We start from the raw sequence: 14809 nt of genomic DNA on the forward strand, positions 1-14809 counted from the left end.
AACAGGTTAAAAGGTATAAACAACATTTCATCTTGTACCATTGTTACACTTTTATTATACTTAACATACATCTAGGCACGAAGTTATCATTTTAGTCAGGATTATTTTTCGTCTACTATCGACCTTTTAGCGCCAGGATTATTTTACTACACTATCCGGCTTTTAAACAGTGGCTGAAGAAAATTTGATAACAAGTTGTCTTTGAATAATGAAACGAAGACTATTGTGTTTGTTTATTGTGTGCCCACATACTTTATAGAATCTGAGTACACAGATTAAGTGCATTCACACTATATTAAAACCTGTAGTTTAATATTTTTAAGAGGGTTGTAGGTTAACATCTATGATAGCGTATAACTAGTTGTCTGGATAATATAAGCTATGGAGAAATTTTTAAATGAGCTTTTTTTAAACAACATTAAGGCATTTAGTGAAATTATAGTAGATCAATTTTAATTGTGATGTCATTAATTAATTAATTATTACCCTATTTAATGGGGAGTTGCTTTGTAACTCAGTGTTTTTTCTGAAGAAGAAGGAAGGAAGGATACACTTCGAAAAGTGCTTGTTTAAAAATTAAAGTTCTAACACTGAAGACCAAAGTTCCTGCCTTTTCATTCTATTCATTCATCTGGACACATTGTAGTTGTGGGATTATCGGATTCTGGTTGGGTGCTCTCTTTGCACTTTTTGTCTTTCCACAGTTTGTTTGGCGTTTTTCAGTTTAACGATGAGAGAAGCTGATAAATCCACAAATTTATTGTTCCAATAAAAGTTAGCACTTTCGGCAAGTTAAATAACTCACCTTCTTCAGACAAACAGTGGGATGACATTACACTGGTGTTTAAATACTTAAATGCGATTTGCATTACCCAATCGTAAGGGCTAGCATTCTGCTTCAATTAAAAACCATAGGAACCTTAAAGTTAACACAAACAATCACATACATTACTATTAAAATGTTATACTACTGCATGTTGTTCTAATATAAAACACATGCTCTATACGTGGTATAGAGTTAGAACCACGTCTAATAAAAACCCAAGTGCAGGTAGAGTAACAACAAACAATAAAAGTCATGTAGACATATTTAAAAGACTTGATGCTGTTAGATCTATGTTGAACATACCCCTTATTATTATATATAATAGAAAAAAACCATGCTATCATATTTTTGTTGTTATTGTGAACGCTATTTGATATTTTAGACCTTAATGAATGGAAAATGTACGCACATCTAAATTGTGTGCGTACCTCCTTCCAACCAACTATAGAAGCCCAATAAGCAAGTGATGGTTACAAATTATACTTGACATATAAAAGGACGTTATTGTCCTAACACAACCTGCCTCAAAATGAATGAAAATCCTAATACGGGATAATCAATATGCTGTCCCGAAAACGAATCAAACCCCTGCTAATATAGGTGTTGAAAACCAGGAACCCGTTAGAACGTTACCATTCAAGATAGTTACATCCAAAAAATTGTTAGTTAACTTGGTCTATCTATTGTAAGATAGCCATTTTTTTATTGACAGTGCCTCATTAATTCCAGGAAACAGATGAGCTTTTGTACGAATTTGCCATAACAGCTCATCCACTTCCAACCGTGTTTGCCATGGACCTCCCCTTATGTCCACCTCCCTTTGTTGCAATACTAAGTAATTGAATGTATGCCCACTAAATTCCATACAATGCCTAGCCAAGGCGTTAGTAGCATCATTCTTATTGATGTTCGTATATTCTATGTTTAAACTTTCTCTCGGTCTTGCCGATGTAGAATGCCTTACAATGATTACACAGGGCGACATAGGTTATGGATTTAGTCTCACAATTGAAATGTCCGTTAACTTTATATTCTTTACCATTAATATTAAAATGTTTCGTAACTTTAATATGTTTACATTGGGTGCAAAATCCACACTTAAACATCCCCTGTGGTTTGTTAAAACTAACGTTTGGCTTGACCTTTTCCAAAATAGTTTTCCAATTTTTCCCTCTTCTATACGTAATTTTGGGACTATCTCCCAAAAGAGTACAGAGGGTTTTTGATAATATCCCAATTTTTATAAACTATTTCTCTTATCTTGATGGAATCTAGAGAATAAGTATGCAAGAAACTTGTGGTAAACTTGCTATTTTCGGTGTTTGTTTTAATAGTTAAATCCAAGTGAGATGTTGTCTGTTCATGAATAGAATCTGTAATGTTATTGACTTCCAAGTAAAGAAAAAAAAAACCTACTTCACGTTTGTGAGCCACTTCAGTTACTACATTTGTTATCAAAGATGGTGGGTACCCTCTAGATTCAAACATGTTAGCAAGGTTGTTACACTCGGCAATAAAATCTTGAGTCTCTGTTACCATGCGTGCAGCTCTTACAATCTGTCCTTTAATAACCGCCCTCTTTTGATGGTAGGGATGGTTACTTGTAAAATGCAAAAGGGAGTTGGAATAAGTTGGTTTTCTGTATATACAACTTTTGAATCTTTTGCTGGCTCTATCTTTGATGAGCAAAATATCTAAGTAGTTAATTTGAGTATCACTTATGCTCTATGTGAACTCTAAAAAGTCAGTTGTTTTGTTCCATTAATTCTATCAATAAATGAGGGGATTATATCACTCCTACCATCCCAAATACAAAAAATGTCGTCCTGGTACCGAGTGTACAAGGTGACATGTTTAAGAAATAGTTAGTCTTTAAATAGGATGGTGGACTCCTGAAGTTTGCAAATAGAATTGGTTTTCAAAAATGAAAAAGTTATTTGCCAATACTATCTCTAAGAGGGTCTCAATTAAGTTCGTAGTATCATCACACACGTTCTTAGACAACATAAACTCTCTAACCCAAGCAAGTCCAACTGTCTGTGGTATGACAGTATATAAATCTTTGACATCAATAGTCAAAAACAAAACGTGCTCACTATATGTAAGTTTGTTGATATACTCCAAAAATGACCAGGAGTCTTTGCAAATATGCTTCTCGTTTTGAATGAGAGGTTTAATAATACTGTCAACAAATTTGGCACATGCTTGAGTGACTGATCCACAATTGGTCTAAATGGGATGTAACTTAGGTGTTCCGAAAAATGCCGGAATTCTTGGAGCAGGCATTGAAAGATATTTATGCGTATCTGTATCAATGTATCCTTCTAAAAACAGGTAATTTAAGGTGTTGTTAATTTTTCTGTATGCCCCATGTATCTCATTTAAGGTGACTAGTTTGTAAGCAGTTGTGTCAAGATGTTCAAACATATACTCAACATACTTACAATGATCCATAAAAACAATACCCCCACCTTTATCCGGTTTCATAGCCCTAATACGGCAGTCTTGCAAGAGATGGATAAAGTCACGTTCTATAGGGGTAATGTTACTTGGGTATTTTTGGTTGTTATAAATAACTTGGTTCTTGATAGCCCATAAATCCATCTCACATATTTTCTCAAATGTATTCAAGATAGGATGTAAAGGTGGGTTATAAGAACTAGCTACCCTTAATAGTTTTACTGCAGGTGTATCATTACCCATCAGAAAATTCAAATTGAGATTTTGTGCGCTATTAAGAGTTGAATGAATTGAATTAAGCTGGGCAGTTCTAGCCACTCTAGTTGTTTAAGGTTCTGGCAGTGGTGGATTCTATAGGTGGAGCCAGTGGTGAATCTGGCAATATGATTGTAGCTATGGGACAACTTACCTAGTTCGGATTTGTTGAGGTTTGAGAGTACAGGCGAGGCATATAAAAGAGTAGAGAGTAGGTGTGATCGGGCGATTGCAGTCCTAGCCAGTGGGGTTAAAAATGTCTTGTTTCTATACAGTGATCCAAGCTTCTTATTGATGGTCTGTATGGTTTTGTTGACCTGTAGGTCAAATTTGAGATTACTGTCTATGATAACCCCTAGCACTTTGGTGCGATTATCTGAGTAAATAGTGGTACCATTGTTAGATGTGGCAGAGAATGAAAGTGTGGTGGATCTACTAGTGGGAGAGAAGGGTAGAAGTTTAGTTTTATTGGGGTTCAGAAGTAGGCGTTGGTTGGTGAGCCAGTTCTCGATAGTGTTAAATGTATTCTGGGTTAAGATTTGCAAGTCGGATGGGGAGGTGGCTGGGCAGATGAGAGTGGAATCATCTGCGTATTGAATGCAGGTGGCTTTAGGGATAGCAATGTGGAAGTTGTTGATAAAAATAGAGTAGTGGACCTAGTATGGACCCTTGAAAGACACCAAGTGTGAGAGGTTAATGGCTGGAGAGTTTGCCCTGCCATAGTACCGTCTGCTGTCTACCAGTCAGGTAGGACTGGAACCACTGGATAGCAGGCTTTTTGAGGGAAATAGATTTTAGTGAAAGAATGAGAAGTTCATGGTTGACCATGTCAAAGGCTTTTGATAGGTAAAGAGGGCAGAGGTTAGCCTATTGTCATTCCTGTTTTGGTTTATGGCAGTAGTAAAGGAAAGGAGGGCTGAGGTGGTGCTGTGGTATGGCCTGAAACCATGCTGGGAGTCGGATAGTAAGATATTCTGTGAAAGGTATTGCATTAGTTGCTTGTGTACACATTTCTCCATTATTTTGGCAAGTGGGGAAAGAATGGCAATGGCCTCTCAACTGTACAGATTTTCACAGAATGTCCAGATTTTTGCCTCATGTTTTTGGTCTGTTAATTGCTGCAAATCATTAAATATTAAAGTTAAAAAATAATGACAGACATTTGAGTTTCAGACTTCATACCATTCAAAAAACCCATGCTAATGTAAAACCTGTTATTCTAATAACTTTTTAAGTTTGTAAGAGCAATATTTTAAAAAAGTCCCTATTTTTGGGCCTTTGTCCCACTTTTCGTTATGGCTTTGTCCAGATTTCTTGCTTTAAGAGGTTGAGAGGTATGGTCTATAGTTGGATATGTCTGAGGAGCTACCACCTTTATGGAGTGGGATGACGTGAGATATTTTCCAGAGGGAGGGGATAGCATTTTCGTATAAGGTTCTGTTGATGAGGATAGATATGGGATATGCAATGGCATCTGCAGCTATTTGTAGGTACTCTGCAGGGAGGAGGTCAGCAGCAAGGGTGGTAGGTTTTAGTTTTTTTTAGAAGTGTTTTGATAAAACTAATGGATATTGGTTGGAAGCTAAATTCCGGGTGATTATTAGGTAGATTAGGCATGTGGTTTAAGTTAGAGGGAGTTAGGTGATTTGCTAGGGATTAGATTGTTTCAGTGAAAAAGTTATTAAAGGCGCTTGCTATGGTCTCTAGGGAACTATGGGTGTAGTTAGCCGGGGTTGGGGTGGTGGACTGACCTGGACAAAGTAGTTGATTTAAGCCTGCCTAGAACTTTTGAGGGTTGTTGTGGTGTTTTTGTGGCAGATTTTGGTAGAAGCTTTTTTTTATCCAGTAAAATAGATTTTTTTGTATCATTCCTGAGGTGACGATATTTTAGATGGTCAAGTGGGGCTTTAGTTGTTCTCCAGCTGGCCCAGGCTCTGTTTCTAGTTTTGATTTTAGCTTTCGTATCTTTTGTGAGCCATGGTGCTGTATTTGATCTAGTTTTTATTGTACGTGCTGGAGCATGGGAATCAAGGATATTTAGGAATTTAGTGTTAAAGTGATCTATGGCCTCCTCTAATGTTAGATTTTTTTTTAGTTTTGACCAGTCAACTGTTTTTAATTCATTTTGGAATATAACAGCATCAAAGTTTTTTTTAATGTGACTAGCTAGGATTATTTAGGTGATAAAAAAAGCATAAAAGCAATTTGATTATTTCTCAGGTATATTGTTTTGGCCGCATTAACTGCAGTTGGTCCTGCATGATTTTTTCAAATCTAAGAATTTGTCATGCAGGTGGCTATTATATTATTTTGCTGTGCACATTTGCTCTTTATGTCTCATTAGTCTTTTACTTTTCAGGGATAAACCACTGGCATACTTTTCCTCTTCATCACCGTACAGTCTGTTGGACTACGCTACACTGTAAAGCTATTATATAAGCAAAAACGCAAGTGAAAAAATGTATTGATTATGTTTGAGGAATAAAGGAGAGTAACCCATCTACTGAAGCATGCTAGGTAGATGACCTTAAACTGGTCTACTTATGAGTCTGTGTTTGTGTGTGTGGTGGGTGGGTTATAGTTATGAAGGAACACTCAACTACTTTAGGATAAAATATTAGTACTAACTTCAGAAAATCGACAGAATAAGACAATGTTAAGTAATATACATTCTCTGAAGTAAAATAAATCTAAGTATTGTCATGACATAAATTCACCACCTTATTTCCGAACTCCATCTGTTTTATTAAAATAAAGAGGGGCAGAGTTAAAATTTGAGCCAAATCAGCAATATCCCCGAAAATCAGGGACAGATGATAGGTATAGACCAGTCTTTGCAGGCTATAATACGGCAGAGGCCTTCCACTTTTTTTTTTTTTTAACAATAAATGCTCTGCATTTACACCAGAGTTCTTTTTTTTCTGTTCTTCGCTAATTATTTGGTGTTCTGTGTTTAAAAATACTATACCAAATGATCTTTAGGAGATGGCAAAAAAAACAAAACTTTAGGCGATGGAATTATGCCTGCGTGAACAATAAATTAAAAAATGGGGGGGGGGGGGGGCAAGGTCCAAAATTCAGGCAGACGGGGAGGACAAGGTTCAAACAGGCACACGTTTTAAATATTGACATTGTTCACTTTGAAAAGCCGATAAGAGAAGCACTACGCATTTAATGATGAAAAATATGTTTGTAAATGACATAAATCGAGGACGCCAGCGCAGAAGATTAAGGTTATGTTTCTAGTAGTACAGGGTTTGATTCCTTGGGCCTCCATTGCCCGTGTGACTCCGGCAAGCCACTTGACCAAACAACATTCCCAGGCTGAGTTGAAGATCAGTGCTCTGCCCCGGTTAACACATACAAATAATAAAAAATAATACCGCCCTTTGTGCATCAGGTCCGGATGCTTCATTACCCAACCGAGTAAGCGTTTGCGAGGCTAGTTGAGCCTTAGAAAATAAACTTTCCTATTGGTACTTACAGAAACATGCAAACTTCGGAAACCCAAACGGTAACAAAGTGGATGTTTTATATTAACACATACAAATCGAGACTAAATGTTTGCGAGAGTGGTGCAGCAGTCACCTGTGAACATAGAAAGCTATTAGATCAAGCAGAGTGCAGTTTTCGCGTGAAAGTAATTAAACCTAAAGACACAACCCTACAATGTCCAGACTACATAGATTCCCAAACTAAGGTCTGCGCTCATAATTTATTTCTCTGGCTACTGCAGCCGCCTAACTGATCAGCGTTCAATTTAAACCTAAGTGCTAATGCCCTTAAACTTTGGTTGGCATAATTACCATTTATTTAAGTGGTTATTCCCCCAAGCGTAACATTCCACTTCCCCACCCCCCTCTCCTCTACAAAATGCCTCCCAGCTTTAATAACAACAATGCGTTAAAGAATTATCTCACTTTAAGGTGCCAGTGAAGAAAAGTGATTATAATGAGCCCCTTTGTTAGGGAAAGAGACCAATTATGCGTCTTGAAGCAAACTAGCTATTAAGGAATCGTTAAAGAAACTTAATTTTAAAGAGCCGTATCTGCATGCCGTAGTTAAGGAACTCTTAGATTTGTGTTTCGGAGTGAGAAACACTGTGGTGGGTTTGTGTTAGCTAATTAAACAAAATACTCAAACAGATTTATTAGTGTTAAATGTTACAGATTAAAGGTTTGCTCTGGCAACCGCCGAAAAGATGTGTTGGGCGTGAAAAAGCAGCTCCAAAATTTAGAGTACAGTTTGCCCAAACAAACATATTTTGTGTCTCGTCATGACTGATTTTGGCCAAATAAATATTGTAGCTTCAAGTTTTACGTTTAATTTTTGTATTTTGCACTACTAGCCTTGGCTCATAACCACCAACCCACTTCGCTCAATATTTTTTCACAATTTCACTATTATTGTTAGGGTGGAGGGAGGCAACTCGATGAGTCCCCTTTAAAAATCAGAAAAAGTTTTGTTGTAGCCATCTGGTTTCTAATCTCATTATGTAGTGGTTGACCAATCCTGCCCCCGGGGGCTGGTCCTTTACCGGGAGTGTTTGAATCTGATTGGCCGGAATGCGGTGGAGTATTTCGGGGTAGGAAGGGGCTCGTGGAAGGCTGTTTCAAGGCCGCCCACCCTCATGAAACCGTTTGAGATATCTCTTGCTGCTGGCTGAGGGGGGGTTCTTGAAACAGACTAATTGGGACGGATGGGAGTCACTGCACAAAGAAGTACAGGCTCTGGAGCCTGGCTGTCGTACTCTTCAAGGAATTAGGGGTAAGATCCTGGCCGGTAGGCTAATGGTGTCCAGCTGTGGAAAGCGGTTGCTTAGTACACTATTTGCAAGCAGGGTGTACTTTTTGCAACTTTTTCATACGGGTTAATTGTACATACTATTTTTTCTGCAACTTTGTTAGTTGTAATCTGCACTTTTACAGTGAAGAGAAAAGCACAAAAGGGCACAGAGTGCAAAAGTAACTAAAAAGACTAAGGGGAAAACGCCACGAAAAGAAACTTACAGCTAACCGACGGGTCATTTACTGTCGGGACTGCGGGTGACAGAAGGGCCAGTCCCAGCTGGGAGTAAAGACGAGGAGAATGTGTGTCGCCCTTCAGCGCCTGCAGTCTGTGTTACTGCTGGGTTTGCTCAGTTCCGGGCTGCATGTACTTCGCCTGGCACAGGCTCAGTTTCATGGCGAGAGGGGCATCTCCATACCGGACCATGGCTTCTGCCAGCCCATCTCCATCCCACTGTGTACTGACATCGCTTACAACCAGACCATCCTGCCAAATCTACTAGGTCACACGAATCAGGAGGATGCCGGATTGGAGGTGCACCAATTTTATCCACTTGTGAAGGTTCAATGCTCCCCTGAGCTGAAGTTCTTCCTCTGCTCCATGTATGCTCCTGTATGCACAGTGCTTGAGCAAGCTATCCCGCCATGCAGGTCCATCTGCGAACGAGCTCGTCAGGGCTGTGAAGCACTCATGAACAAGTTTGGATTCCAGTGGCCCGAGAGACTACGCTGTGAAAACTTTCCACTACACGGAGCTGATCAGATCTGCGTGGGACAGAACCACACCGATGACCCACCCACTGTCTACCCGACAACACCAAGCAGTCGCGATCACCCAGGGGCAGGTGGCACCCCGGGCCTTCCAGCCTATTCCACTCCGGAGCACCCCTTCTTTTGTCCACGGGTGTTGGACGTTCCGCCCTACCTTAATTACAAATTTCTGGGAGAAAAAGACTGTGCTGCCCCTTGTGAGCCCTCCAAAGGGAGTGGGGGTTCAATGTTTTTTAGTGCCGAGGAGATCCGTTTTGCTCGACTTTGGATTCTAACCTGGTCAGTGTTATGCTGTGCATCCACATTTTTTACAGTGACAACCTACTTGGTGGACATGCAACGATTCCGCTATCCGGAGCGACCCATCATATTCCTCTCCGGCTGTTATACTATGGTCTCAGTCGCATACATAGCGGGTTTTGTGTTGGGAGATCGGGTTGTGTGCAATGACCAGTTCAAGCCTGATGGTTACAGGACAGTGGTACAAGGCACCAAAAAGGAAGGCTGCACTATACTTTTTATGATGCTGTACTTTTTCAGTATGGCCAGTTCCATCTGGTGGGTCATCCTTTCTCTGACATGGTTCCTGGCAGCTGGCATGAAATGGGGTCACGAAGCTATCGAAGCGAACTCTCAGTATTTTCACCTTGCCGCGTGGGCAGTGCCCGCAGTCAAGACCATTACAATCCTTGCCATGGGCCAGATCGATGGCGACCTTCTCAGTGGTGTCTGCTTTGTGGGCCTCAATAACTTGGACTCACTAAGGGGTTTCGTGTTAGCCCCACTCTTCGTTTACCTCTTCATTGGTACCTCATTCCTACTGGCCGGTTTTGTGTCCCTTTTTAGAATCCGCACCATCATGAAACACGATGGCACCAAAACCGAGAAATTGGAGAGGCTTATGGTGCGCATTGGGGTGTTCAGCGTTCTCTACACGGTGCCAGCTACTATTGTTATTGCTTGTTATTTCTATGAGCAGGCTTTCCGGGAGCAATGGGAACGTAGCTGGATAAGTCATAATTGCAAGAGTCTGGCAATTCCGTGCCCACTACAATACACGCCCCGTATGAGCCCCGATTTTACAGTTTACATGATCAAGTATCTTATGACCCTAATTGTGGGTATCACCTCTGGCTTCTGGATCTGGTCCGGCAAGACACTGCACTCATGGCGCAAATTCTACACTCGGCTGACCAACAGCAAACACGGGGAAACTACTGTCTAAAGACAGCCTACCTAACAGAAGAGTAGTTTTTTTTACAAACGTTTCACCAAACTTTTTAAAGTCTAACTCCCGACATGTAATTAAAACCTGTACATAACATCTTGTAAATTTTAATTATATATATTTGTATTTAAAGAAATGCGGGAAGAGATCCAGGAAACAAAACAAAACAAATCTATTTAGGGGCGATTATGACTTCAGTTGCGTAGCCGAGGACCCCAAGAAACAGAACCTTAAAATGTACGGCTATCCAACTGTTGCTGGACTTAATATTTGTTTACACCGTGGAGGGTGTTTTGACTTGTGGGTGGATCCCCACTTTGTTTTGGAAGTGGCCCAGGATGCTCTTAAATGGAGGTAAAGCTCCACAGTTTGGCCCACTGCGGGCTTCAAAACTGCTTCAGGACCCACCTTTGAAGGATCTCTTGAAGTTCTTTTGTAATGACTCCTTTTTACTTTTAGTAGAAATTTCAGGAAGGCACCTGTTAACATTTATGCTTTCACCCCAAACATAATGCCTCGTTTTTTTCTAGCTGTAGGAAAAATATTTATTTTTTTTTATTCCGGCTATACACATACTTTTACCTTGGCCTATTGCACACCTCTTGCTATGCATCGGACTAACCAAAAGATGCAGTATCCTGAATGTTTAAGTTTAACCTCCTCTCATTTTTTTTACAGTTGATAATTTACAGCTAGTAGGTCCCCTCACCCTGTACTAATGTAAATTAATAGCCTTTGTGTCGGCCACTTAAATAAGGCTCACTTGTTGCTATATTGTTTAATTTTTATATTGGCTCCAGATCTGCTTTTTGACCCTTCTGACGTGATCAGTGCCATTAAAACATGGATACTGCATTTTCTTGGCATTTTAACTTTTGTGTTAAGAGTTTTTATTGGTTTCTTCTCTCATAGATTTTTTAAACATTTAGACAGCAATATGTGTTTCTAAATATTTGTTTTCAAGTGTTTATTTTTCTCCTAAAATAAAACATGCAGGCTTTTTATACAAATTCACATGGAGTAATTTTAAACTACTGGTTTAGAGCATAATTTTGTTTCTGAAGAATTTTTCCAGTGACATTGATTTTAGTTCTGTATTGTAAGGAAATAGTTTCCCAAGTATTTAAGCCAAGAATATGTAAGTTAAAAATAAAAAAAATGTTTTGCCCAGTATTTGCAACACTGTTTGGGTACAGCTCATTAGATACTAGGTCTGTTAAATGGTGCCCCCCAAAATAACAGTAGTGAAGTCTTAAGTTGCCCCTCATTGCAATAAGTGAAGTCTAGATAGAGTTGCATGAGTTGGGAGCCAAGGTATGAATTTTGACATGTGTTTTAGCTGGGTGCCTTATACTTAAGATTGGCATGAAGGACAGAACTGCATGAGCTGACCACAGTTCTGCTATCAGACAGGACAACAGTTTGGTTTAAGCATGCGGTGGCTTACTGACCTATTGTTTGCCCGAGATGGAGCTAAATGTTTGGTCCTTCAGATATTTCAGAGAACTAAAGAACTGATTGGTGTTTTTCTCTCAAGGAGATGCTGTGAAGTTAAAATGAACAGTTTTGATTCTAAATAGGGTATTTTCGGCAATGCATAAATCAAACATAAAATTGAAGATACAGTGTTTGATTATATAGCAAAAGTCATGACTAGGCACAGAATGTGAAAGAAGGGAAGAGCGTGGATACTTTGCAGGTTTTTATAGACTTTAGAGGAGATGGCAAAGACTGGTGGATTCAAAATCAGGCGATGCAGTACTGATACAGAATGTGCTGTGGGTGCAGTACTGATACAGAAAGTGCTGTGGGTACAGTGTAGCAAACAGAAAAGTGAAAGCTTTATAGGGCCAGATTAGTTGGGACAGATGGATCATTTTGTGCCGATATTCCTTGCAGAATAGAAGTCATGTGTACATCTGGAACGTAAGGATGTCTAGCTTAACAATATTGGTGTTTTGTAAGTTAACATATTGCAAGACTAATGTAATAGGAGAAGGGGTAGATGGGGCAATAATTTGGAGTGATTTGTTCTGTGTGGGGGTGGGAAGAGGCTATGCAAGCTGCATCAGTGTCAAGATGTTTTTCATCGTGGGAAGCAGTTAAGCTGTGTGGGGAGTTCACCTTTGTGTTCCTCTTTCCATGTTAATAGCACAATATTTTGTCTGCTTTTTTTGAATATTATATTGAGAACTCTGAATTTTGCTGCCCACCTTCCATTCTCCTGATTTCTATAACTTTCCATTCTCCTGATTTCTTTTACCATTATTAGTGTCTCATTTAGTTGGTTTACAGGCTGTTAACTTTTCTTTGGAATGAAATGCTGAACAATTTGAGATGCATGTATTTAAAGTAAAGCCCATGTGTGGTGAGAGCCATTTGTGAAGCACTGGACAAGAAATGTTGGAATGTATTAACCATAATAATAATATAGTTCTGAAGCTCCCCACCCCCCCAAAAAAAAAATATTAAGGAATGTTCTCAGTCTGGTTTAATTGTAGGCCATAGATGAATAAAATTATTTTTGACAAGGTTTTTGTTTTTATGTAATCAGTATGTTTTGTTATTTTTGAAACAGAATTCCCAAAATAAAGACTTGCGTGATGGGGAAAGATTTTTATTTTTACCCTGTTTTTTGGTAATGGTACTAGCCTTCCATTTTGACTTTGGCGATGTGATTACATAGTGACAGCTTTGCCATTTGTTTGTATTAACATGGGGAGCATTATTTAAATCCTAAATGTAAACTATTTCATATTTCAGCAAGTCATTCTGTAAAATGGATACATGTCCGACCCAGGTGGAGTTGTAGGCCTCTGTAATACACAGGTCCGGGATATATCCTCACATTTACAAACTTGGTGCAGTAAAGCAACAATAGTGTCATTCATAAGCTAGAGATTCACGTGGATCTTTCAGCTCCCTTTATCGGAGTCTACACAGGCTTTCTTCCAGAGACATGTAATTTCCAAGCTTTCCCTAGATTTTTTTTTTCCCCCATTAGAGCAATGTCTTTTTTTTCCTCATAGACTTCCTTTATATGGGTATTAGTCTGGTTAGTAAACTTTAACAAAACCAAATACTATTATGTCAAAGACCCCCCACCACCAAACATGCTTCTATACTTGTGTAAATTGTACTAGTTGTATATTTTTTGACCAGGCACACACACTGACAGCAGAGGAAGAAACCTAAACAAAACTTCTTGGGAGGAATCAGTCTTGCCTTCCTGAGTTCACCCAAAGAGAACTGTAAATGGAAAAGATTGCACCTTCTTTTTTTAACTGTTTCATGTGTAGTGTTTCTATTCGTGAAGAAGTTTGGGATTGAGAAGTCTCTAAAAGACTACACTTGTGAATTGTTACTGAGTTTTTTGTAAAGATGACAAATTAATCTTTTACATCTTTAGATAACCTTTTGAACAGGAATTCTGGACTATCTATCTTTGCCTAGGGCACTTCTGAAACAGTTTTTTTAAGAAAAATTTGCAACATGTTTCTTAAAGGCGGTTTTATATTAATGCATTGCATTTTGTTGGTGCCATTTGTTTTGATTCTTAATGCTGAACAAACCTAATGTTTGTTAATTAAATGCATTACTTTTTCTGTTCTGAAATTTTAAGGTGTGAATGTGTGACAGTTAAAACTGAACTGCTTTGATTAAGGATCCATCTTGCATCATCCACGATTTGCACACATCCTTTGAAATGTCTGACAGATAAGTCTGAATTGGTATTTGCCAGTCTGAATTGGTATTTGCCTTTTCTGTCAGCTTTATAGATTACCAAGCTTTGAACCTGTTTAGATGTAACACAAGCAAAGATCAGAGCTGGATTGGGAGAAGGATGGTTTGTTTTATCCTACATTTTGCTGTATTACTTGGTTTTCAGTGGTTGTGAACCATTATGGAATACTACGTAAAACTACAAAATATTGTCCAAGCTGTTAATTGGAATGGGCTGTATAATTTACATTGAATGTATTTAGTATATTGTCTTTAATTCACTAGCAGGTTGTTTTGATGGCTGTGTAACCCGAATAATAACATTATTCTCTGCCCCAGAAAGTTACCCCCATCCCACTATAAGAAGACCTTCTCTTTGCTGGCTTTTTTATGCAGTTGCCATAAAGAGTTTGACCCCCAACATTGAAATATCATGTTTACATTCAACAGAGTAAGTTGTTTTCCTTGTATTTTTGTTTGGGTATATTCCCCTAAGGAATTATAATCTGTTGCTTCCTGTTCCTTTTACTTACCTGAGGAATGACTCTTGTTTTCTAAGTCATAGTTAGCGGGCCTCCCTCAAGTAACAGAAATACCCCTTGAACCTTTTGTAGATGGCATATACATAATGTGCACAGAAACCTACACCCCAAACAAAACCAAATTAAAACTAGTTTTTTGTGTAGTGATTTGCAGTCACATACAGCTCTACATTTAGCCTGATCCCATACAAATAAATGCTGAACAGTTGGTGTTTGA

At 38.8% G+C, this 14809-nt stretch overlaps 1 protein-coding gene across 1 annotated transcript; it reads left to right on the forward strand.

Annotated features, from left to right (window-relative positions):
• The first annotated feature begins 8202 nt into the window (after positions 1 to 8202).
• On the forward strand, positions 8203 to 12969 carry FZD2 (frizzled class receptor 2). The gene has a single exon (XM_044055091.1). It carries the CDS (start codon positions 8630 to 8632, stop codon positions 10322 to 10324), a length of 1695 nt encoding a protein of 564 aa, XP_043911026.1. The 5' UTR covers positions 8203 to 8629; the 3' UTR covers positions 10325 to 12969.
• Positions 12970 to 14809: the final 1840 nt, after the last annotated feature.

The sequence above is a fragment of the Protopterus annectens genome, chromosome 13.part0 (genome assembly GCF_019279795.1).
Source record: "Protopterus annectens isolate FY-2018-M chromosome 13.part0, PAN1.0, whole genome shotgun sequence".
NCBI classification, from domain to species: domain Eukaryota; kingdom Metazoa; phylum Chordata; order Ceratodontiformes; family Protopteridae; genus Protopterus; species Protopterus annectens.